This window comes from Perca flavescens, chromosome 16, assembly GCF_004354835.1.
Source record: "Perca flavescens isolate YP-PL-M2 chromosome 16, PFLA_1.0, whole genome shotgun sequence".
NCBI classification, from domain to species: Eukaryota; Metazoa; Chordata; class Actinopteri; order Perciformes; family Percidae; genus Perca; species Perca flavescens.
The window spans coordinates 27,896,853-27,924,594 of record NC_041346.1 but is presented as its reverse complement, the minus strand read 5'-3'; the positions used below and the strand labels follow the sequence as shown (position 1 = coordinate 27,924,594).

The 27,742-nt window shown below is 40.9% G+C and overlaps 1 protein-coding gene across 1 annotated transcript in view; it reads right to left on the bottom strand.

The window, feature by feature from the left end:
* Positions 1–27,742, bottom strand: part of ttc28 (tetratricopeptide repeat domain 28) — a 171,994-nt gene that overhangs the window by 74,132 nt on the left and 70,120 nt on the right. Inside the window, exons 3-5 of the mRNA XM_028601462.1 lie at positions 14,175–14,322; positions 7,042–7,314; positions 6,022–6,152 (exon numbers count right to left, since the gene is read on the bottom strand). Coding sequence (XP_028457263.1) covers positions 6,022–6,152; positions 7,042–7,314; positions 14,175–14,322 — 552 coding nt within the window. The remainder of the gene's footprint in view (positions 1–6,021; positions 6,153–7,041; positions 7,315–14,174; positions 14,323–27,742) is intronic.

Sequence of the window (27,742 nt, the reverse complement as noted above, 5' to 3'; positions counted from 1 at the left end):
GAAAAATCCCGTAAAATGAAACGTCATCGATATAGACTACGCTAAACTTGACTCAGTTTGTTCTGTTCGCTTCGTAAAAGTTAAAGAAAACGCAGTTTTCTTTGATTTTTTAAAACGGGAAACCAACCCCGGTCTCCTAGGAGAAAGTCCTGTGTTCGTTTGACCAATCCTACACCCCAACCTGCCTCTTTATGAGTAACATGGTGCTCTTATGCTTTGTCACGTTACGTTCTACTTTTCTCCCGTCATAACTACTACGGCCACTAGAGGGAGCCACCATTAGAAACAAAGATAAACAAAAAAAATGACCTATGGGCGCGTTTTTTCGAGGGAGGACAGTCCTCGAAGGAACTGTTCTGTCTGGTTTTAATACTGAGATTTATGACAAACTTAATGTGACAGAACTGGAAGCTTGTCAGAAACACAAGCAGTATTCCTGTTAGTCGCTCGCTGCTTTCATTAAAAAAAACTTACTCAAACCCTCATTCGTCTTACTGACAGGTGTTCAATCCGCCTCTCCAGATCCAGGATGCAATCACATGCTATTAAATGACTGTGTGTGTGTGTGTGTGTGTGTGTGTGTGTGTGTGTGTCCAGTGGAGCCTTCAACAACATTAAAGTGGCTGTAGAGCTGTTATAATAAAGCTGTACATTAGTATCATCTTATTGAGTAAACAGCTGGAAGATATATAATAATAAAAAGCAGCCAGTCATTTTAGATACTGCAATACCAATATTAATCAAAAGATATTGAGTGTAATTGTAAACTTCTGAGGAGAGATGTGGAGCTATGACGGACCCGAAGGAGAGAGAAAAAAAAACTTCAAGGTACATTTTAAGTAATTTATGTTAAACTTATGAAACGGTAGTAAAAATGTACACTTAAAAACAACACTTACAGTGGGGGAAATAAGTATTTGACCCCTTGCTGATTTTGCAGGTTTGCCCACTTACAAAGAATGCAAAAATCTACAATTGTAATCATATGTACATTCTAACAGTGAAAGACAGAATCCCAAAGAAAATTCCAGAAAATCACATCATATGAATTTATTAAAATTGATAACCATCTGATGAGGAAAAACAAGTATTTGACCCCCTGGACAAACAGCATGTTAATATTTTGTAGAAAAGCCATTATTGGCCAGCACAGATGTCAAACGGTTTTTATAGTTGGTGACAAGGTTTGTGCACATTTCGGCAGGGATGTTGGCCCACTCCTCCCTGCAGACAGCCTCCAAATCATTCAGGTTCCGAGGTTGTCGCCTGGCAACTCGAATTTTAAGCTCCCTCCAAAGATTTTCAATCGGATTCAGGTCTGGAGACTGGCTAGGCCACTCCAGAACCTTGATGTGCTTCTTCTTCAGCCACTCTTTTGTTGCTTTGGCGGTGTGCTTAGGGTCGTTGTCGTGCTGAAACACCCATCCTCGACCCATCTTCAGCTCTCTCACTGAGGGAAGGACATGTCGGTCCAGAATTCCACGATACATGGCCCCGTCCATCCTCCCCTCAATACGATGGAGTTGTCCCGTCCCCTTGGCTGAAAAGCACCCCCAAAGCATGATGTTGCCACCACCATGCTTGACGGTGGGGATTAGTGATGGTCAAATGAAGCTTTGTGAACCAGTGTCCTTACTTTCTGAGCTCACTAGATGGCGCTCTCTGTTAAAAAAAAAAAAAAAGGTTAAATGAATGGCAATTCAATGGGTTTTCAAACCCTTTTTTGAACCGAGAGCGCCATCTAGTGAGCTCAAAAAGTAAAGACACTGGTTCACGAAGCTTCATTTGACCATCACTAGTGGGGATGGTGTTCTTTGGGTTGTACTCGGTGTTCTTTGCCCTCCAAACACGACGAGTTGAGTTGAGGCCAAAAAGTTCTATTTTGGTCTCATCTGACCACATCACCTTCTTCCAGGCCTCTTCTGAGTCGTCCAGGTGGTGAATGGCGAACTTCATGCGGGCCTGTACATGTTTCTTCTTGAGCAGGGGGACCTTGCGTGCGCTGCAGGATTTCAATCCATGACGGCGTAGTGTGTTACCAACCGTTTCTTTTGTAACTGTGGTCCCAGCTGCCTTCAGTTGATTCATCAGTTCCCCCCTTGTGGTTTTGGGATGATTCCTCACTGTTCGCATGATCAGGGACACCCCACGAGGCAAGATCTTGTGTGGAGGCCCAGACCGAGGGAGGTTGGCGGTGGTGTGGTGCTTCTTCCATTTCTTGATAACTGCACCGACAGTTGATCTTTTCTCTCCAAGTTGCTTTCCGATTCTCTTGTAGCCCATCCCAGCCTTGTGCAGATCAACAATCCTGTCCCTGATGTCCATAGAAAGCTCTTTGGTCTTGCCGATGGTGGTGATGTTGGATGCTGGTTGTTTGGGTGTTGACAGGTGTCTTTTATACAGGTAACGAGGTGAGGCAGGTGTATTTGATGTAGATAATTAGTTCAGATTGGGGCTGTGTCTTAAAGAAAGACTAACTGGCTTGTAGGAGCCAGAATACTTGCTGTTTGTCCAGGGGGTCAAATACTTGTTTTTCCTCATCAGATGGTTATCAATTTTAATAAATTCATATGATGTGATTTTCTGGAATTTTCTTTGGGATTCTGTCTTTCACTGTTAGAATGTACATATGATTACAATTGTAGATTTTTGCATTCTTTGTAAGTGGGCAAACCTGCAAAATCAGCAAGGGGTCAAATACTTATTTCCCCCACTGTAAGTGAACAAATCTTGTGACACCCTTGGCTCATCCTTAAAAGGGACAGTTTGGATCTTTTGGAGTGTGTTTGTATAAGCTACTTCTACATCGTCAGTGTGTTAGTTGGTCAGTAAGTTGGTTTGCTAGTTGAGTTAGTTCCTAAATCTTTTAACAACACTAAAGTCACACGATAACCCAAGCAAACTACACGATGGAAGCAGCAGTAGAGCAGCAACTCCTGTGTTCTGCGAGGTAAAATGTTTTTGTCAAAGGAAACTGGTGGCTTTGAAGAGAGCAGAGATAACAGCTTCAGTTCCCTGTCGTAAAGGGCTATAATTAGGCTACCTATAGGGCCTACCTTGCTGAAACATAAGATTTTAGCCATGTCATATATTCGCTTAAAGTGCTCATATTATGCTAATTTTCAGGTTCATACTTGCATTTAGAGGTTGTACCAGAATAGGTTTATGTGGTATAATGTTCAAAGAAACACCATATTTTTGTTATACTGGACATTGCTGCAGCTCCTCTTTTCACCCTGTGTGTTGAGCTCTCTTTTTTAGCTACAGAGTGAGACATCTCACTTCTGTTCTATCTTTGTTGGGAGTCGCACATGCACAGTAGCTAGGTAAGGACTACTAGCCAGTCAGAAGCAGAGTATGAGGGCGTGCCCTGACAGTACCTAGGTAAGGACTACTAGCCAGTCAGAAGCAGAGTATGAAGGCGTGCCCTAACAGTACCTAGGTAAGGACTACTAGCCAGTCAGAAGCAGAGTATGAGGGCGTGCCCTGACAGTACCTAGGTAAGGACTACTAGCCAGTCAGAAGCAGAGTATGAGGGTGTGCCCTGACAGTACCTAGGTAAGGACTACTAGCCAGTCAGAAGCAGAGTATGAGGGCGTGCCCTGACAGTACCTAGGTAAGGACTACGCCCTGAGTCCCTTTGGGGGGGACTTTGGGCTTTTTTACTTTGTAAACCTATAACGTGAACAAAAAAGATACATAACACAATAAAGGAAAGGGAAAAAGCCAAAAAACATAATATGAGCACTTTAAACCTAACAGAAAAATGGGGAAAAAATACTGTATTGTAATACAGGAAGCAACAAAACAAATCTAAGTAAGCTGTTTATCTATCTGACAACAAATTACGATACACAGTAGATATTTGTGTACAAACAAATACTCTGGCACACATGAAACCGTTTGCACATACAGCAGAGAAAACAAGACAGATCGAAGAATAGCCGACATCAAACGTTATTGATTACCACACACACACACACGCGCACACGTCTTTATCACATTGTGAGGACACACAAACACACACACACACACACACACACACACACACACACACACACACACAAGGTTGTTTATATTTCTCTCTTTGATATCAAAGAGCCAATAAAAAAATCCCAGAAAACGCTCCACAGGCACAGAATTTTGAGAATTAAATAAAACATGAAAACCTGCCGTGACACAATGTTGTATGTTCACACTACAACACATGTTGGAAAAGTTAAGAAAGCAACACACACACACACACACACACACACACACACACACACACACACACACACACACACACACACACACACACACACACACACACACACACACACATATTGGAGTAGTTAAACGAAGGTAAACTCACACAAACAACCTGACAGTTTCACTTTGTGTTTGGAGACATAAAGGGGCCAAAGTCTAATCTGCAACAGCGATCTAATTAACTACGGTTTTCACAACTGTCCAAAGTGTTTGAGAAGAAAGTCGGTGAGTTTAGCTTCGGGCCGTGGTGAGGGAAAACTGCTTTGAGAGTGAGAGAGCAGACTGAGATGTTGCAAACAAGCAAAGAGAGAGTTCGTTTTTTTATTTTGTTTTTTTTGTTCGTTTGAGATCTTTAGATTCACCGTCTCTGATAAACTGCTGACACTGTCACATCATATACACTGTATTCTAACGAATGTAGCTCTTTTATTAAACATATCAGGTAGGCAAGAACCTTCTTGAACAAAGAATCAAGATGACATCAACACTGCTCAGTAAGTAAGTGTGGTAAGTACGTTATTCCTACGGCTGTAAAGCCTCTCTCTGCTTTCTGATTTTTAAAGGGCCCATATTGTAAAATGTAAGATTTCCATGTCTTGTTTGATTATAAAGCAAGTGGAGGTGCTGTATAAATACGGTCTACAGAGATCCATAGAGAAATGCCCACAGCCCGTATTCAGAAACTGGGCCTTTAAATGAGCCCTCAGGATTTACGTACGGTTGTGATGTCACAACTATTCTATATACAGGTAGAAAGTGCCGCTACAGTGCCGTTACAGTCATTCCCGGCAGCAGTGACGATACAGTAGGGCTGGGCGATATGGAAATCAAATATCATGATATTTTTTACCAAATACCTCGATATCGATATCGCAACGATGTTGACTATTGATGCTTTCACAAAATATTTACACACTTAGATTTTAGATAAATAATCATCAGTAATGTGGATATAATGATATAAGTGAGTAAAGGCAAATAATAGAACAGTTACAACAGTCTGGTAAGTTCAGAAAATGACATCACTTTACTGTTATGCAGCCTTTAAAACCAGGAAAAGACACCACTCATGTCATGTTACGATATCCAAAATCTAAGACGATATCCAGTCTTATATCACAATATCGATATAATATCGATATATTGTCCAGCTCTACGATACAGACATCTGGACACTGGGCTTTTTCTGGGGGAGGGGGTCTTAAAGAGACAGGCGCTACAACCGAGCGTTCGGACAGAGAGTGAATACAGGCATATTCAGACAGACATTATGAGAAAAACAAAGTGTTTCTTGGACATTAAAGCATAAAAACATGTTCTAGCAGAAACCCAAAATTCGAATTTGAGCCTGAAAATGAGCTATGATATGAATCCTTTAAGCTTCATTCTGTGGATGTGCGAGGTGTACTAAAATCCGGCTGTTATCTCCGACTTGGTAAGTTCAGAAGCAGAAATTGATCCGGCAAACAGCACGGCCAGGAGAAGGGCACTGCACTTAAACCAAGACTGCAAAACTATACTACACAGTTCATGATAAGAATATACAGTACATAAGCACACTCGCTACCTGTTTCTCTCTTTCTACACTCTCATACAGTACACACACACACACACACACACACACACACACACACACACACACACACACACACACACACACACACACACACACACACACACACACACACACACACACACACACACACACACACACACACACACACACACACACACACACACACACACACACACACACACACGCAAACGTACCTCTCTGTCCTTGAGCTTCATGGCCAGCACCAGCTGGTTCCTGTGATTGGCCAGTGCTTCTCTGTAGCTGCCTTTGGAGAAGAGGGCGGAGCCGAGGTTCCCATGAGCACGGCATTCGCCTGACTGGTCACCTGTGGACGAGACAGAGAGTACGTGACGTTCGCTTTCTACAGCATGCTCAAGATTTTTTATTCAAGTACTGTATTCAATTTTCAGTAAATTTTAGGTACTTGTACTTTACTTTCTACTTCTACATTTCAGAGAGAAATATTGTACCTTTAACTCCACTATATTAACAGCTTTAGTTACTAGTTACTTTACAAATTGAGATTTCTGCACACAAAACACATTTTGTTTATAAAATACAACGTTTTATTATAAATTAACCTAACAATATATAGGTCTACAGGTACAGCTGAAATGATTAGCCGATTTGCCAAATTGATCGTTTCCAGTTTCTGAAATGTGAGGACTTTTCTGCAGTGAGTAGTTCAAAGTACGTATTACAGCTACGGTAGCCTTCACGCTTCAAAAAGCCGGTCTCTTGCTCTTTCAATCTCCTTTTTCTTTTTCTGGATGAAGAAGAAGAAGAAGAAGAAGAAGAAGAAGACTCCTGTTCCTGAAATTTGGATTTTGAATACGTGTGGTCCTCCATGTTTCCTTCTTCAAACTTGCCGGGGGCCGGGAAGCTACGATACCCGTTAGCAGCATAAGTATGTCACTTACTGGCTAACGTATTTTAAAGATGGATATGGAGTGTCTACCCCAGTTCATGTGAATGCAAATGTAAAATTTAAAGCCAAAAGGAATACTTGGAATTGATGGTGGAGGTAAATATTCATGAAAAAGGACAAAGTTTGTGAACGGGCAACACAGATTTTGATAATGAACAACTAAACACGTTACACACTGGACCTTTAAGTAACATTTTCAATGCAGGACTTTTACTTCTAACAGAGTATGTATTTACAGTGTGGCATTAGTACTTTTACTCAAGTAAATGATCTGGCTGTCCCATACCTAAAGTCTTGGTCACCTCCAGGTCCTGCTGCATGTAGGCCATACTCTTCTCCGCGTTGCCTAAAGACCAGTAGGCCGAGCTCAGGGCCGAGAAGACGGAGCCACGCAGCTTCAGCGAGCACGTGCCAATCTTCAGCCCGGCCTCCAGCACCACGACCGAGGCGCCGTGGAAACTGTGGGTCAGCAGCTCCTGGCCGATGACCGACACCACCACGAACGGGCTCTTGTCCAGCTTCATCTTCTGCAGCTGCTGGTACGTCGGCTCAAGCGTGTCTGTGAAGAGAGTTCGAGAGTGAATTCAAATAGTCAGTTAAAGAGCCCCCATTATGCTTTTTGGGGATATTCCCCGTCTTTTAGTGTGTTATATAGTTTTTGTGTATGTAATAGATGTATAAAGTAAAAAAACAAAACATTTCACTCCAAATGGAGCTTTCTCTCCCAAAGACAGCACGTTTTCTCAACTGCCTGAGGTTACATTAAAGGTGCAGTAGGTAAGACTTATAAAACTAACTTTCTGTCATATTTGCTGAAACTGACCCAATGTTCCAGTAGAACTACATGAAGCAGGTCATTTAAAAAAAATCTGGGGGGAGGGGCTTAGAGACCGTTTTGGGCTTCAGCAGAAAGGGGGGAGGGACTGAGAAGTTGTTGATGTGCACATTTTTTGGCTAAGTCCTGGATCTTCACAATCCTACCTACAGCACCTTTAACATTGCTATGTTTTGGTTTAGAAAAGAATACCATTTGCTACGTTTACATCTCGCATTCACACTGTTCTGGTTGGTAACGTTACCATGGCGGTGTGTATTCATGCTGCATCCTGTTTACCTGGGCACGCGTATGCCCAGTATACGAGAATGTTGATGAGATATGCGGTTTGGGTGTGTTAGTTTAAACGGATATTAGTTCTTCTACTGGAGCTAAAAGCACTTGTGTGCACCGAGATCGCAAAAACGAATCATACACATTCCTGTTTGAAATTCCTCAATTAGTGATGTCACTGATTGAAAATGCCAGCCCAGTTTTTCATATGTCCTGCCAATAGGTGCTGGCTGAGCAAGCCCAGCCCACCCAGTGGCTTGTTTGAATTTGGCTGACCAATTGCAACAGAGTGGGCCAGCTGACCAATCAGAGCAGACTTGGCTTTTCAGGAAGGCGGGCCAAGAGCTCAGAGTGTTTCAGATGGAGGCACTGCAGCAACGGGCGATATGAGTTTTTTTGATCAAAACATGTAAACCTATTCTAGGAGACACCAAGAGTACAAATATGATGCTGAAAAGAAGTATAATAGGGGATCTTTAATGCTATAGATGGTTAAATAGAAGTTAACAACTTGTTGACGTATTGAAAGGGAAAGAAAGAAAGAGAGAGAGAGAAAGAGAGAGAGAAAACTCTATAATATATTCTTTGAATGTTGTTATGATTTGTCAGAATAAATGGTCAAAATTATTTATTTTCCCCTATTCATGCCAACAATATGTAATGTTCTGCCGCAAGGGGTCTCTCAATTCAGACCGAGGAATGCCGTCATTTCAGTCAGCTTCTCCCGGTTAGGGATTGCTTCAGTGTTCATCGTTAAGTTTTCAAGGTTTTTATCCGCAGAGGTCTCCGCCACTCCAAAACAAACGGACTTGGCTAAAACACGGAATAAAGAAGTTTCACGTTAAAAATCTGTGTTTCTCCGACGCCATTCGGCTCTCCGGTGGAGAGGCTGCGAGCCGAGCTGCTGCTAACGTTTGCTCGCGTGTACAGAGGCGATACGGTGCCATCGACAGGCGACCAAATGTAACGGCCCGTTACCTTAAAATAAAATGACAGATTTCTCTGGGTTTGAACAATTTTGTAAAAAACATTTGGGATAATGTAAGTACACAACGTAACTAAGTACATAACATGAGTCTAGATGTTTTTTTTAAGTTTTTTTTGTTGATTTGAAGAAGGCCTGAGGGCTGAAACATCAGCAGAATAAATATACATACATTTTGTTCTTATTTTCAAGTCCATCTTAAGTGATTAGCACCTCACTACAACCCATAGTGTGCGTTACTTTTCTATATTCTAGACTTTTTTTTTTTTTTTTTTTTTAGACATTTTAATGCGGAACTTCTTCATATTATATCTTTAACTTGACAAAATAGAAATGCTTTAAAACCTTATAATAATTCCACAATGCAACACTTGTTGGTATGGAGACGAAGCATGCAGCTGTTGCCACATCAGTAAATCGTTTCTGGGCGATTGGAGGGAGAATTAGTGCTAATGTCTGGTCCTGAGGGGCTTTACAGCGAGAGAACAGAGCTGAGCCCTCTGGATCTCACCATCTCTGCTGCTGTATTTCTGTTTCACGCTAAAAATACCCGGAACTCACGTCTTTACTGTGTTTTGCAGTGTCGAAGTACTCAAGATCAATCTTTGTCTCAAGACCACTAGGGGTGACTCCGAATAGTCAAATGCTCAATGCTTCGATGGAAAGAGCCTGATTCGCAGCGCCGTAAAGTAGATAGATAAAATAGATAAGATTAGGGTTGCAGTGCATGTGTGAAAGGGGTTAATAGATTGTATTCTATTTTACCAAGTTCAACAAGAGCCATGTTTGCTTTCCAGACGTGCGCAACATGTGCCACAACCGCCCGACATCAGGTCATATTCAGCTGCACTTGAGATGAACTGCTGCTGCTCTCATTTCTATATGTAGTCTCACTAAATACCGGGCTAAAATTAAAAAATTGAAGCGATGTAAAATGCCTCTCACGCCTACAGTATTGGGGGCAGGCTTGGTAAACATCCCCTGGGAAGAATTGGAAGGACTGCCTCTACTTTTTAACAACTTGCCTGGCTGATGCCTCACATCACATCATGCTATAAAAAAGACATCAGCAGAGCCAACAGGAGCCACAGGAGCCCAGAGGAGCCCCCCTCCCCTCCTCCGTGCAGCTCCCCTCTGGGCTGACTGCATATTGGCCTTCTCCACGGTCCAACATGTTGCCCTTCCTCCTGCTTACTCAAGCACGACAACTCCTGGTACCACTTGATAGTCGGCATCTTAGCTTTGAGGCTCGCTGGCTTTGAAGCGTACGGGAGATGGAGTTTGGGAGGTTGCAGCCCCCTGGACAGCAGAACAACCTCCCACAGTGCTTCAGATCTGCACAGTGAATTTCAGACGGGACTCTGTCACACAATGTATGTCATTAGTACAAGCAGCGGATCATAACATCAGAATCAGAATCAGCTTTAAAGGCCGCGTGAGTGTGAACACATACACATACTCCGGCTTTTTGTTGTTCTCAAAGTAAATACACAGAAATAGACATACGGCTACAAAAAAGGGGACAATAAAGCTGTGAATGTCATTGAATAGTTGAATGATACCAATACTGTTTACAGATTGTTTTTTGGGCTTTTCCGCCTTTATTTTGATAGGACAGCTAGGTGAGAAAGGGGGGAGAGAGAGGGGGAAGACATGCAGGAAATCGTCATAGTTCGGATTCGAACCCTGGACCTCTGCGTCGAGGCATAAACCTCAAAGTATATGTGCGCCTGCTCTACCCGCTGAGCCAACCCGGCCACTCCAATACTGTTTTAAAAGATGGAATATTTTGTTTTTAGAAAAGGCTGATGCTACAGGGGCGGCTGTGGCTCGGGTGGAGAGTGGTCGGCCACCAATCGGAAGGTTGGTGGCCCCGCAGTCCCGTGTCGTGCCTAAACTGTCATCGCAGCATGACCCTCCCTTTTTCTGGCTAAACTCCACTACCACGGCTCCTGAAAGGACCGTCATCTGGCGGTGCCTGTACCCGGCTCACAGTCACCTGTTGGCGGCTGATCAACCGCCGCTGGTAGCCGGCGTCCTGGAGCTCTGTAGCGGCTAAATACAACCAGCAACTGCTGCTCGGATTTTAGCGTTCTATCGCACTATAGACTGATCACGTTACAGCGCTTTACTTAGTTTAAAATACTTCTAATTTTAGGTACATAATATATGGTCTATTGGTGAAGTATTGATCACTTTGATCACCAGTGGGGACATACATTTTGTCCCCACTGGTGATAAAAATACCCCCCCCCCACACACACACACACACACAAACACACATAAATCTCACCCTGACCGTATTAATCGGCAACTTGATAATCGATTAATTTATGAAAAAAAGTCAACTCTGATTCCAGCTTGTTAAATGTGAATATTGTTCTACTCTCTTCTCTCCTCTGGGACAGTAAACTGAATATCTTTTGAGTTGTGGACAAAAACAAGACATTTGAGGACGTCATCTTGGACTTTTGGGGAACGCTGATCCACATTTTTCACCATTTCCCACCAAACAACTAATCGATCAATAAAAAAAAAAGAATCAACAGATTGATCAACAATAAAATTGTTGTTTAATAAAACTAATTTGGTCAGTTACCAATGGCCTTGTGCTCAACAGACTGGTTCGGCACGCTCTTCCTCAAAAGGGAAATATTGTAAAAGTAGATATGTGCTGCAGTGTGCGAGCAGATTCAAAACCCCTCCGTGCATAGACATTTGCTGTAGCTTGCCAAGCAGAAGACTATCCCCAAGCAGCCTCGCTCTCATTCGGATACAGCTGAAGGGCAAAAACATAATCCCGTGCCAACTCAAGCCTGCAAACCATTCTTGATTGTATGCACTCTTCCTTCATCTTCTTACGCTGTTGAGACCTGCACATTGAAGTGCACTCTGAACTGAGGGGCGAATAGATGAATGACACCAGAACCGAATTCATCTATCCATCTAAATATTTCATCTAGAGTCCCAGAAGAAGCAAATTTAGGATAATAAACACAATAGCAAAACTAACCTTTCACCGTTCTCTTTACATTACGCATGCTTGTAACATTCTTTAATATGGAAATAGATCATCAGAAATTAGAATATTTTTAACTAAATGAAGGTTCAGCACTTCCAGCATACTCTCTCCAACATTAGAAGTATCTGTAAGGCTGCAACTAACAATTAATAAATTGTTGATTCATTTCTTGATTGTTTTCTTGATTAATAGATGACTTGTTTGGTCTATAACATGTCAGAGGGTTAGTTTAGGTTAGCCAAGACAAGATGATGTCCTCAAATGTCTTGTTTTGTCCACAACTCAAAGATATTCAGATTACTGTCACAGACGAGAGAAGAAACTAGAACATATTCACATTTAACAAGCTGGAATTAGAGATTTTTCACTTTTATTTAATAGAAAATGACGATTGATCGCTTATAAAAATAGATGGCGATTATTTTATTAGTGACAATTAATCGACTAATCAATTCATTTTTGCCGTTCTACATATCTTCTGTTAATTAGTACTTGCTGCTAAACCAACTTCCGGTTTCTTTGACCCTCATGAAACTCATTAACTAACACCTTCTGATGTGTCCCTAAATTTCAACAAAATAGAGGTTAGGTGTTGGCTCTAAATCTCAGTGGGTCCGTGTTTTAAAAGGTAAGTTCAGATTCACCGGAGTCACACAATGACAGAAACTAACTAACCGATGGAGGCAGCAATAGAGCAGCAACTCCCGTGTTCTGCGAGTTAAAATCACTGTTTTTATCAAAGGAGTCTGGAGGCTTTGAAGAGAGAAGAGATAACTGCTTCAGTTCTCCGTCGTAAAGGGCTGTCTGACAGCAAGGTGAAGCGCTGAAAATATTCTAAATATAGCGTCCACTTAAACTGATAGAGATGTTTTTAGGTGTTTAAAATCTGCAGGACATTAGCTTAGCTTCCGTGTCGGTACTCCTGGCTGCATCTCCAAACTGGGGTGTGTGCTGACCGCCATTTACTGTAGCTAACACACTGACTATGTAGTAGGGATAGACTGATTATCGGACCTGGACGATTATCGGGACATATTTTTTTTTAACAGTTTGCAGATTATCTGTATCAGCGTTTTATTTGCCCGATAACCGATAAAATTAATTAATAAAAAAAGCGTGCTACTTTAGCTCGGCTCCAGCTCTGTGTCTGTCCCTCTGCTCCGGTTTCTCTCACCACTGAGTCTGACTTATTAATGTCCCGCCCACAACACTATCTGACTCTCTGTTACTGGGGATTATGTTGAAAGTTTCTAATTTGACTTACTTAAAACGTAAATGAATAAATAAATAAAAGGGTTTGGTATGTATTGCTGTGTATATTGGTTATCCTGTTGTAAAAATATGATATACTGTATAAAAGGAATGAGTTAAAGTTGAATGAAGGGTGGGAAACATGACAAGCTTCGGCTTCATCCTGCTCCTTTTTGGAAAGTTGTGTGAAAATATTAACTGTGATAGTATTTTTTATACTATTTGTAACACTGTATAGATATCGTTCTTTTTCATTTGGTGTGTTTACGCACTTTTGTATTTTTATATTTTATTTTATAGTTATATATATAATTTCTTTATGTTGAAATGAAAATGAAATGTATTAAATAATTGCTTAAAGCAGGGGTCCTTGACATAATTTAGGCCAGGGAGCCCTTAGCTGAAAGAGAGACCGAGTATGGACCCCCAACAGCAGATATTGTATACAATTGAGTTGCATATTAACTTGGTCTGAATGGATGAAAATAAATGGTCTTTATTTATGCAATAAATCTTCACTACACACCAGTCTTTCTACTTGGCAGTAGCTGGGAGTTCTGCCACCACATTATAAAGAAGAAGAGTCACCTGGCAGTGGACACAGGTGCTGGGAGGATTCAGGCAGCAGTGGATGGCATGACTTCAAGCAGTCCAATCTCCCTGACACACTGTCACTCGCTCACTGTTTTCAATTTCAACTTCTACATGTTTCTCTTTCCATTTCATCTGACCCGTTTTATTCATTTTCTACATCTCACTTTTCTTTACGCGTCTCTTTTCTCCCTCTTTGTCACTTCAAATGTGCATCCATTTCTTTGTGATATCTGAATCCTCACGAGGCGTCTTTTATCCCCGAGTGAACAGCAGAACAAAAGGAAAGTTTACAGTTTCCCTTAGAGCCCACTGTACATCTCACTCTCCTCAAACACAAAGTTATGGGAGAGGAGTCAAACAAACAAATGTATGAATATATAAATCTGTTGTTGTGAGAAGGACGAGATGAACAAAGCGGAAAAAGGTGACAGTGAAGGCGGCATGTGAACTCGGCTTTACCTCTGAGGGGAGATTTCATGGCAGCCTCCACCATGCCGACGAGCAGCTGGAGACTCTTGGGGTCCTGGGCGAGGCCGGAGGCGAACGCTGCAAGGGCGTCGGCATGACGACCCAGGTACTGCAGGGCAACCCCCTGACGAAAGTAGGCCTGCAGGAAGGAGAAAAAGTAGACGTTAACGGTTGAATGGGTTTAATTGAGGCTTTTTATATTCAGTGCTTTTTGGAATTTTTACATTTTGATCCAACTGTGTATTTTTACCCCTGTTGTCGGTGATGTTACCCAGGTATTACGTTAACTACAGTACAGGCCAAAAGTTTGGACACACCTTCTCAATCAATGTGTTTCTTTATTTTCATGACTATTTACATTGTAGATTCTCACTGAAGGCATCAAAACTATGAATGAACACATATGGAATTATGTACTTAACAAAAAAGTGTGAAATAACTGAAAACATGTCTTATATTTTAGATTCTTCAAAGTAGCCACCCTTTGCTTTTTCTGATAACTCTGCAAACCCTTGGTGTTCTCTCAATGAGCTTCATGAGGTAGTCACCTGAAATGGTTTTCACTTCACAGGTGTGCTTTGTCAGGGTTAATTAGTGGAAGTTTTTCCCTTATTAATAAAAAAGCAAAGGGTGGCTACTTTGAAGAATCTAAAATATAAGACATGTTTTCAGTTATTTCACACTTTTTTGTTAAGTACATAATTCCATATGTGTTCATTCATAGTTTTGATGTCTTCAGTGAGAATCTACAATGTAAAGAGTCATGAAAATAAAAAGGAAACGCATTGAATGAGAAGGTGTGTCCAAACTTTTGGCCTGTACTGTATGTTCTCTATCTAGCTCGTTAGCATGCAAATCCTGATCAAAACTAAAATTGTCAACCTTATAGTGGTTGTTGCGTCAAAAGACAGGTATTCATATTCAAGGCATTCACCTTTTCAACTTCTTTCCAAGATAATACACCAGCGGGATGGGCGAAAAAGTGCATGCATTGTGGAACCCATCTTTAGCTTGTGTTTCCCTGGGGAACATTTATACTGGTGCACCTTTGTGATAGCAGGTGGTGAAAAAGCATTAACCAACTAACTGACTAACTGGAATTAAATAAAAGAAGTCAGAAGAAAATTGAGTTGTCCCTTGCGTCCTTCAGTCCTTAAAGAGGCCTTATTCAAGTTTGGGCAAAGAGCTGAAGTGTGAACCATACACAACTTGACAGTGGTGCTAGAGGAAAAGTCAGCGGATCACCAAAGTAGTTTGGATTCGTCCTCTCTGAGGACCATGAATGTCTGTGCTGAATTTCAATGAATTCAAAAGTTGAGATATTTCTCGACCTGCTGGCTCCCATCATTACTAAAACCTGTCTCCTTCACACACTCTGGTGCACTCCTGAACTTCACCAGATGAAGTCCCACAAACATCCGCTGGAAAGTCTCTACAATAAAACCGGTTTAACAGTTCTCCTCCACGCATACGCAGACTACCTTCACCAATACAAAAACACAGCCCGGTCCTACTACCGCTCACAGCGCATACACTCCGGCTCCAACAACCCCAGGACTCTCTTCTCTACAATAAACAAACCCCCCACCCACATTTCTACAACCTTTCTACATCCTTCAGAACCTCCACTGGATCCCTGTTTCCCAACGCATCCAGTTTAAAGTAGTAGTATAAAGTTGTGTCCTTTTTATTGTAATTTGCCTGCCAAATGGACTACAGATGGAAATAAGCCTTTGGGCTACAATCTGGCCCTTTTTTACGTGTACTGCTGTACATGTTCATCAAATTTGCAAATGTGCAAATTTCCGTCATTTTAGGTTGTTTTTATCCGGCTGACGATTGTTGTTTTTGATAGGTTTGGTTTTTATTAGTTATTTGATGCTATAGAAAGGGGCCCACACAGCTGACAAATTCACGTGACACTTCAGAGGAAAGGACGTCTCATCCCTCTTAAAAAAACATTTCCTCATTTCCTCTCTCCTCGCATGATTTCCTCAAGGGAAGCAAGGAAAGGAAACGTGAACGCAATTTAAGGACATGGGACGTACCCACTGTTTCCTTCACATGTACACACACAAACAGCTCACACTTTGGTAGGACTCGTCCTGCATTTCACAGCAACATTAGAGACAATGAATCATGACATGAGATTCATGCGGAGGACACACAAACACCGCTCCCCTCTTCTCTCACTGCCGACCAGACTGTAACTTAATTGTCCTGTCTACCTCTCTCTCTTTTCCCCTTCATTCCTCTCCTTTTTTTCCTCTCTCATTCATCATCCTATCCCTCTCTCCTCCCATTTAAACATAATCTGTCATGACAGAGAATGAATGAAGACAAAGAAGAGAGGAATTAGATTACATGGCAGCTCCTGTCCCGGCTGCCACTTTCTGCACTCGCCGCTGTCTTTGTCCTTCCCCGCGTCTTCAGACAGCTTCATTGAAACGAAGCTGTCTGAGGGGGGTCACAACTAATCGAATGCATTAAGCCGTTAGCGGCTGTGTTGGTGTTGGGAGCAGAATGTGAACAGGACACGGTGTCATTTCACTGTTGATTGACACAAAGTGGGATAAATGGTTGGTAATTACAGCTGGGGTCATATCCCTTCAAACACTGAAATCTGTCACAGCTACAGTGGTAATATAATCAGATTCTTTTATTGACCGTATGGTCAGTTTTTTTTTCTGCCCGTTTGCTCAATTTGCATTTTTTTTTCCTCGATTAACTTGCATCTATTTTTGCTGGCTGTCGTCAATACAAGTTAAAAGTTGGTTCACACAGAATACTCGCATATCAGATTGAAAAGATGGTATTTGGCACCAAGTTACCTCCAGTATGGCTTAAAGTAGCTTACAATTTACTTTGTGCTGCAGTAACAGTAGCTGATTCTGTCAGGCTGTTGGAGACATTTGAAGGGCTTTACAAAATTGTGATGATTATTTGTCACTATTTTCTGAGATTTTTTTTCCAGTTAGATGCCTGAAATTGAGGTAAAAAAGAGATGGTCATGTTTTGTGTTAAGGCATTAAATACGTCACTAAACACTCCACTCAAGTAAAACATCACTTGTAGAGCAGCAAAGATTAATCGATTCAATCGGTTTGAGTCATTTTTTTATGAAAATAGTAAAAATTCTCTGATTCCAGCTTGTTAAATGTGAATATTTTCTCGTTTCTTCCCTCCTCTGTGACAGTAAACTGAATATCTTTGATGTGGACAAAACAAGACATTTGAGGACGTCATCTTGGGCTTTGGGAAACACTGATTGACATTTTTCTGACATTTTAACAACAACAAAACTCCATTAAACCAGGAAATAATTGTCGTTAATCAAAAATGAAAATAATCGTTAGCTGCAGCCCTAATCACTTGAGAACATTTTGTAAGACTTCACATAGCTTCCTCTGGAGACACTAGAGGATTTATACAAAAAAAAATGTCACACATGCACTAGCACTCCATCCGTACACTACTAACAGGTCCCTCAGGTCTTCTAACCAGGGATTACCGGTGGTCCCACGCACTCGTTTTAAAACGTTCTGCAGTCTCGGTTGATGCTTTTAAAAAGCAGCTGAAGGCATACTTGTTAAAACTTTTGTCTCATGTTTGTAACTTTGGGTTTTAGTCTTTTAATCTTTTACCTTCCTTGGTATTATTTATTTTTGCTTGCTTATTTTCTGTTTTGGATCCTACTGTATTTTAAAAGGTGCCCTGCCACACGTATCTCATGACTTTGTGATAATGTCTGAAGTTCTACCACGGACTCTGTAACATTTTATTGTGGAAAAAATGCCTTGGTTACCTTCATTCTAGCGTGGTATAGAAAGCCTGCAGGAAGACTCAGCTCGATTTGTGCTAGTTCTCATTAATATTAAACAAGCTAAGCTGTTTGACTCTGACTGGCTAACAGCTAGCCAATGAGAGCCTGCCTATCAGAATCCTTTACCCAGCCCAACTGGGCGAGCTAATGAATAGTAATGAGCTCAGGCAACATGATGCCAGACTGACCAGCTTTTGTAATTGGTCTGATTTCTCTGCTTATTTCTGTCCAGTGGCTAGAGCTGACAGAGGAGGTAGCAGTTCATTTTCACATTCACAACATAACACAAACACATATGGACCTAACATATTTCAAAAAAATGCAAGTAAAAACGGTTTTGTATGGCAGGGCACCTTTATTTTTGTGTGAAGCACTTTGTGACTTTGTCTGTAAAAGGTGCTATATCAAGTGCAAATTATTATTACTCCCCAACACCTTTAAATGAAGCCACCTCCCCTTCTATTTGACATGGAGAAAACCATTTTAAAGCAGTAGCAAATATACCAGTCAACAATGGCTGGAATACAGGACGGCTGCTCAGTTTTAGCTCCTGACTCTGATGCCAAGTGTCCACGCTGAGGAGAGAGAGACAGCAGCCTGCCCTCTGACCCCCGTCCAGGCCAGAGGGGAGAGCGGCAGGGCTGGACATATGGACGCCCCACCTGTCTGCCTACCTCTACTTAACACCGCCACCAAAAAAAAGCTGTCGCCTTCACACTGATTTGGCTGCTGTGTGGAGGATGCAGTGTTTCTGATTTAGGCATTCATGTCCTATTCTTGACTACTTTTGATTGGGAGGGAAGCTTCTGGGAGGATAATTTCAGTCAGATGAGAGTGATTATATCAGAGGAGGAAAAGTTCTAATCATAGCAAGATGGGTATTATCTCTGCATGAATGTACAGCACAATGGGTAAGATTGAGAGTGTGTGTGCGAGTGTGTGTTTGTCAGAGCTTTTTACCCCCATCAAGGGTGTAAACATGCCAGAGCCAGACAGAAAGTGACAGCAGGAAGAGTCTGCTTCCACCACCACCACCCTCCCGCTCACACACATCCTGTCTATTAGCTCAGTCTTGCTACGCTGCCTTCTAAGCACATACAGGGGGTATACAGTCCAGACAGTCTCCTCTCTCTCTCTCTCTCTCTCTCTCTCTCTCTCTCTCTCTCTCTCTCTCTCTCTCTCTCACACAAACACACTTTCTGTCTCATTTTTTATTGTGCCCGTCTGTCTCTCAGCAGTTGTTCTGGAGCATCTCAAACATATCTTGTCAGATTACAGAGTCTCTTCACAAACTGCTCTGGTAGTGTCTGCTGGCTCATCTGGTTTGCAGGTATTTCACACAAGCGCACACACACACACACACACACACACACACACACACACACACACACACACACACACACACACACACACACACACACACACACACACACACACATTTAGACAGCCTTCTTAACATTAGCTGACAGGTCTGTGTCAGTTAAAGTGAAGGGATCAATAAAAGGGACAAGAATAATCCTGGTGTGAGTGTGTTTGCACCTACAGTACTTACAGTATATTTTTATGTATTTATTGTTGTGTTCATATATAGGGCTGGGTCTCGTATAACGATTTTCAATACCCGTACCAATTCCAATACCAATATCGTGACTTCGATACCGGTTCCTAAGCAATACCAATTTAATTACACAAAAAGTAAATTACAACATTACACATTACGGCACAAATCTTTTCATTTGTTTTTCAGCTCCTACTACGTGAGCCCCGTCTCTATGTAACGTAGAGTTTTTTCCTGCGTGTCTCTACGACAAGTAATGTTAGACAGCCAATCAGCAGCATTATTAGATCTTTGTAGGAGCATGCTGCATGCTGATTAGCTCACTGATGCTGATGAGATTTACTCCTTAGGTATTGAAATTGGGTTTTGAATGACGAGACATTTTTCGATACTCGATACTTTTGAGGCAATTCGGTCGGTGCCGAAAAAGTATTGAATTTGGAAACCAGCCCTACTCATTTATTATCACCCTGGCATCTCTTGGGGCTACTAAACTAAGGGTCTGCGTTCATAGCGCTGTTTTCAGAGAAACAACTCTAAAAACTCACTGTACACTAGAGCTGTAGGTCGGTCAACTAAAATATAATTAGTTTGAACCAAGCAATATAGTGCCCTGATGTCCGTCCGTCAGTGGTCAGAGAGAATGTCTTAACCTTCAGTATAATCTATATTTTTTTCCCATGTGGCATCATACAACTGTCTTGAGATTGTGAAATTGTGTGCAACTTGGGATTTTATATCGTGGCCCCAGTTCTGTCATATCCTAAGACCTCCTGATACAATCAAAAATCGTATCGCCTTTTACAAGCGTCTGATCTTGTGCTACATAATGAACCATCCAGACCTCTCAGGTTGACTGGGTCAGGTTTGCAGAGTCAAAACTAAACGTGGAGTTTACCACATATCTGGAACAAACTCCCCAAAAACTGCAGGTCCGCTGCAACTCTCAGTTCTTTTAAATCAAGGCTGACTTTTTCATTTATTTTAATCAAATAATTGTTCCTTTCTGCTGTAGCTTTTATTCTTGTATTTTATTGTCTTTGCTCATTTTTGTTTTCTATTCTCTTTGATGAATGATTTTAATTATTTTAAACTGCCCTTTAATGTTTAATGAAAAGCACTTTGAAATGCCTTGTTGCTGAAATGTGCTTTATAATAAAATTGCCTGGCCGTTTTTTTGGTAAACTGCTGCCAAATCTACCGGCTTATTGCTCATGTTCCACTGTCATATATATTTCACCGTATTCACCCATTCTTATTGATATGCTACTGTTGATTATGCCAATGCTGTCTGCAAATTATACACAGAATATTGCTATTTTACTGGCAGATACCACTTTTATCACTGACCGGTGGTGTGTCACTCTTTTTGAAGTGCCAAATGCCGATTCTTAGTGGTTTGCCACTTTGACAAGTCAATGCTTTTTGGCCGGCTTAAGACACAGCCACTAGCATATACACAAAGTTATGACAATTCATCCTATGATCCAAATGGCATTCCATGAAAGTATGTGGTGACACCTCATTTATGGCGCTAGACGAAAAGTCAAAGGATAACCAAAGTCAGTAAGATTATTCCTCTGTTGGACATTATTTTGTTCACAAAATTTCAAGGCAATCCATCCAATAGATGTTGAGATAGTTCATTCTGGAGGGCCCAACGTAACGGCTAAAAAAAGATTGAAGCTGTTGAAGGAGTGTGTGTATTAGTGAGACATAATGGCAAACAAAATGAAGGAGAGAGTGAGAGATATAGCGAGAGAGGTGCTATACGTTGGTGTGTCAGAGCAAAGGATGCACACCGGATGAACAGATGCTTCGATTACTGCTCGTAACTCACATTAATCGAGAACAGATGGCGACACAAGTGGCGGGAGAGAGAGAGAGAAAGGGTGAGTACGAGGGAGAGAGGATCACATAAACCAGACATGATAGAGATTGATGTCTCTGCAAATCAGACAATCTGCCTCAAAACACACAGACAAAACCTTCACTCTCATTTCATCTGGACACAAAGTGGATTTAGCCTTCTTTTTTCACCGGTGTTGCTTGTGACTGAACAGATTTAACACTGCAGAGGATGTGGAAGGAAGAGGGAGATGTGGTCTTGAGTAATTTGTTAGAGATGGAGGGTGCTGGGAGCTTCCTGACACACCTGGCAGCCTGGAGCCAGCTCACATTTTCTCATCACAGACAAACAATACACAGCACCTTACACTACATTGACAAAAGGACATTACCATGCCCATACCTCTGGTCCCAGATGGAAACACGACTTACATTGAATCCTCAATAGTTTAGTTAAGTGGTGTCTTTTGTTAAGCGTTTTCCACATCCAAAAACACAAAAACAAAATTATAAATGGATTAATGTGTTAATCTGCTCTAATGTAAGCTGTATACATTAGCATGTCCAGCAACTAGCTTACTACCTTCAGTAGAAATTTAACGTTACTTCCAAAGTCTATCAGCTAGCTAGGCTATTTTAGAGTTTCAGCTGTTAGCAGATCCTGCTCTTTATTGGGTCAAAGTTTACACTGAAGCAACTTCAGCCAACATTGCTACCCAAGAGACTTATGTTTGCATAACTCATCTTAAGTCAATTAAACATAAATCTAACCTCTGTGTTGCTTGTCCAAGTATGTTTTTCTAGTAAATATCCAAACAGAACAAATAACAGAACCAATTCCATTTATATTTATAATGCTATAATAAGGTTAAGTAAGGCTAACTAGGGCCACATGGATCATTGAGGGTGAAAATGCTGACTTTTTGCCAAGACATGTTAACTTTAGCCCACTCTTTTAGTAGATATTAAAGACATGCTGTATCATGCATGTAGGCTTCAAGAATATGTAATACCTCTTCACAAGATTATCGTTTTAAAATGAGTCAGCTAAAAACATTGAAAAGTCATCTCAAGATGGTGTTTTCAACCAACAGCTAACTACAGTTACTAGTTTGACTTAGCTAATTAGCCAACTACAGCTACAGCTAGTTTGTGTTAGCTAATTAGCTAACTAACGCTTGCAAACTCTGCTAGCTACAAATTTGAGTTCCGCTTTAGTGAACTTCGTGACATTAAAGAAGCATTGTTTCAGAAGTTAGCATGAATTTCGATGGTTAATTTCCCACTGCTATAACAGACACTCTTGGCTAACGTTATATGTGCAGTGCTAGATACCATTTTTGGTGAGTAAGCTACGAAGTTATCATGACTGATGTCGTGATGTCAACAACTACAAAAATAAGCTTTATCCTTTAAGATCTACAGTTTTCTGGTGCGGTCCTCCGAGTGAATTATTGTCTTTGTCGAACAAACAGGGATGAAGTGGTGCTGATATCACTTGGCCATCACTAAAACAAGAGGGTTCATTTTGCCGAGTCAATACCCCACTTATCACACAGTAGGTGATATAACGACGTGCTGTGTGAGTTGTGAGCTGTGGGCTGTAAACCTCAGCGAGTGAGATCATTATTTAAGACCCTGAGAGGGTATGAGGGAGTCATTAAAAGCAGCAATCTGTATTGCGAGGATGCCTCTTTGTAGAAGTGAATGCACCTTATTACCAGGGTGAGGTATGATCAAACCCTGTGAATTCAAACCAGCAAACCTCTACAGCAGAGTGCAGTTACTTACAGTCTGGGAATTAACAGTTCTCTCATCTTGTAGGGCGACGTGATTCAAACAGGTTCTTCTAATAGACTAGTCAGCCTGTAAACACTGCAGGAGAGAAATAATGCTGCTGAGCAAGCATCTTCCCAGAAGACTGGAAACACATATTCTCACACAGATAAGAAACAAACAGCTGCTGCGGCCATTTGGTAAAAAAAACCCTCATTTGAGCCTGTTAAAGTCAATATGTTGAAAAAAACAACCTAAAAGTGATGTGTGGGTAAAGATGTGGAGGTAACTTACTCCGTCAACACACAAATGGTTTATTTTTTAAAGTTCCAATATAACAATGTAAAAATACTCAAGTTGTTACAAGTTAAAGTCTTTTATTTAAGTATTACGAGCAAAATGCAAAAGTCAAAGCATGTTACTGTTGTTGCTGCTCCAGGTGAAGCTACTTTAACTACTTTATATACAGTTACTTTAGTCCAAAAGTTCCCAACCTAGGGGTCAGGCCACTCCAAAGGGTCACCAGATAAATCTGAGGGGTCGGAAGAACATTAATAGGAAATAAAAAGAAAAAGAAAAAAGAAAGTTCAGGTGCTCAAACTGTTTTCTTTTTTTCTCTCATCTGTTTTATATTTTATATATTATAATTTTACCTCTTTGAGCCTCGGACTGTAAAGATCACTCTAAGGAGCAATAGTAAAGATTATGTTTTTAAAATGATAAAGTAAGTTTATTACATTCTTTAACGTAAAATCTCTTTCTGAAAAGTAACTACATGCGCCAATACAATATTTCCCTCTGAAATGTAATAGAGTAGAAGCATGAAGTGACATAACATGGAAATACTCAAGTAAAGAGTACAACAAGGCCCTAAATCTTGAGTAGCGCGCGCACACACACACACACACACACACACACACACACACACACACACACACACACACACACACACACACACACACACACACACACACACACACACACACACACACACACACACACACCAACTGTTCGCTGGTTTATATGAATATTCATCACTGTTTCACTGGGGACACTAGATAAGATGCGATAATTGAGTTGGAGTGGCCATAACCACTGTTTCCACTGGGACCAATAAAGATGTTACACAGCCAGCTGTGGGCTCTCTCCGCTCACACAGACATACAGAGCCAGTCTAATGGCTTCACAAGTCGATGTACTGTGGTGTGTTACAGTATAAACTCTGGAGCGGTTGTAAAGGCGGAGGTGCGTCCAAGGCTTTACATCTTACGAAAAAAGGAGTCTTGCTTGACATAAAGCTCTCGTTCATCAGGGACAGGGAGGAGTGTACAGTATACGTCTCTTCTGTGTGTGCTTCTCGGAGTCTATATTGATGTTAGCGTGTCTAAGTGCATGTACAGTAGATGTGCTTGACCATATGCAGGGTCATCAGTGACACCCCTGGCATCATATGTTGAGGGACCACTCAAATGTATCTGGAGCCAACAGATTAGGCGTCACCGTCTGTCTGTCGAACCAGACCAAAGCTGAGCTCTCCCGACATTAACCAACAACACAAGTCATTACCTGTCTTCAGCATTCAGCGGACACAACTGGGCTGAGAGCTAGAGCTTTACAGTAGTGTTATGAGTAGTGTTATTGGTTTTGTATGAAAAAGCCAAATGTGTTAAAAAGGTATAAAAGGCGATTGACGCAGTTTAAAAAAACTAATTTCATGTGAAAGGTTATATATCAAAGGTTGTTTGTATGATTAAAGTCATGCTTATCCAAAGATTGTGTCATGAAAGGATGAACGACTTTATTCTTAACTTATTTTCTTACTATGAAGTTTTTTTTTTTACAATGAAGGGAATAAATACCAAGGAAGACAAATGATAAAAAAAACCATCTGTCTCAGCTAAATTCTTATTAAAGATCTGTATTTTGTTTAACTTTTTGGCATGACAGAGAGATATATATATATATATATATATATATATATATATATATATATATATATATATATATATATATATATATATATACACACACTGTATATGTGTTATCACATTTCTCATCCAAGTCTACATTCCTATGGACATCTTTTGCCTAGTTTAGCTGCTTGTGCTGGCTATTTGGCTCCCATATTTACTGTAAGGATCAGATAACAATTTCTCCAGCTGTTGTTTCAGCAAACAAGTTCCAATAAACTCTCTGTTCACTACCGGCTCAGCACCAAATGGCAGACAGACAAAGTTAGCAACTTGCCAATAAAGAAAGTTGAACATCTTAAAAGGTAAAGAGCCAGTGTCTCTGTGTCTGTTGGATGTGTAAATGGCCAATCATTTGCTAGCACATTAGCCTAAACAACTTTAAGAGGTGATAATATATCAGATTTGTGGGTCTGTTTGATTGCGTTAAAGCCGTTTTGCCCCCTAGTGGCCAAAAATCAATACAATTTATCTAAAAACAAAATCAGGTATAACCTAATATGAATTATGTTTATGACCATGAATTCCAAAAATGAGTGTAAAACTAGTGGGAATAAGTTGGCTAAGAAGATGTAACTCAGAAGAATTGGGTGATAAATTCTACTTACTATTAGGGGTGGGGGAAAAAAAATCGATACAGCATAGTATCGCAATATTTTTCGTGGCAATACTGTATCGATACACAGACGCCAAGTATCGATATTTTATGACATATGTGTTGGTCAGTCTGTCTGCTTGACAATCCCATTTTGCAGCAATGAAATTGAAGTGAGATGAACAAACAGAGAAATGTATCTTTTTAGAATTAATTTAATTTAATCCTTTATTTGATAGGGACAATGCACATTAATGAACATCTGCATTGAAACAACAAAAACAGACGTAAAGACGCCGGATTATAGCCACAGGGCTAATTTACATCCGCAGTCCCTAGACAAATTGCAGAAATACATAAATTATAGCATACAAATCTAAAAAAAAAAAAAAAAAAAAAAAGAGTACAGGCAAAAGTAAAATAGTCATGTAATGATTACAAGACTGGTTTGTTTTAAGCCACACTTTAAGTTTGGTTTTAAATATTATTAATGTCGATAAAACAGATGTTGACAGAATTTTCCTTTGGGGACAAAATTTTGAAATTGGAGAAGTTAATACATTGCAATATATCGCAGAATATTGCAATATGTTTAAAATCACAATAATATCGTTTCGTAAGTATCACGATACATAAGTATCGTGATGATATGGTATCGTGAGGCCTCTGGTGATTCCCACCCCTACTTACTATGCTTTATAAAACAGACCGGGTCCATTTTGACGGGAAGACATCACAAGGGTTAAGACTAATAATTGCTTTGTGAGTAATAACCCCCCCTTGCTGGTTATAAAAAAAAACAAGTGTTGGTTGATTTTCTATTTTGGTCAGGGCCACAGGATCAAAGTTACAGGGCTGATGATGTGTTTGAGTGGAAGTCACCACATACAGTAGGCAGCATTTATCAACCTCTCTTTGAAATGTAATGTGTGGAGGTCAGTGGAAAGGGCCAGCTGACACATCCTTCTCTTTTTATCTCCTCTTCGAGAACCTCACTTCACCGCAGCTGCTCAAACACCTGATCCCCTGCTCTCTCTATCGGCTTCTACAGAAGTAAACTGGATTTCCTGAAAATACAAAAACACACCACAAGTGTTATTGTGGTCAAAGTGATTTTTATCCTGGCTGAAAGTCTGTGCGGATAACCTGAGTGGGACGTCAACTCCGACATCTAACCTTGACGTACACACTGAATTACTCTGAACCGAGAGCTTTAAATTAAAGAAAGCATTTTTCTTCTGTCTCTCACACTCACACACACACACACACACACACACACACACACACACACACACACACACACACAGTAATCCTAGTTAACCTCAACACACAAGGTTTATTCCCTGGGTGACTAAAAGCAATTCCCTTTTTCTTCTTTCCTTCTCTACTTTATCTATAGACGCAGACCCGGAGTCATTCACTTGACCTTTTCATGTATCAGCCACCATCTTAGGACCAATCTACCTCTCTCTATACAACACACACACACCCATAAACAAACACACTCATGATAAAAAATATGCATAAAAGGGGGAGTGGGGAGGGGAGGAGGAAAAGTGGCCTTCTGATCCTGTTAACTGCAGTACAGCGGAGGGGTTTGCTTCTCTTACACTGGGTAATTAGAATGTCAGTCAAGCGGCTGCTGCCGCCGTTTGTGTGTGTGTGTGTGTGTGTGTGTGTGTGTGTGTGTGCGCGCGCGCGTGTGCTCGTGCAGCGTTTGATTGCCTCGGCGACCTTTGACCCTGACGGAGCAAATATACCTCCTGGGGGAAGGAGGAAAGGGGTCAATGTGAAGAGCTAACAGAACAGAACTGTAGACGTGATTTAGAGGGTCGCGGCAGAGAGAGAATAATTGGGAGAAAATATAGGTTGATATGAAGGGATATGCTGTGTCTTATTAGGGCTTATTAGAGATGCATTGCATAAAACCAAGCCTGAAGCTGTGTCAACAAAAGACAAGTGTGTGTAACTTCAATACAAACTGGTGCG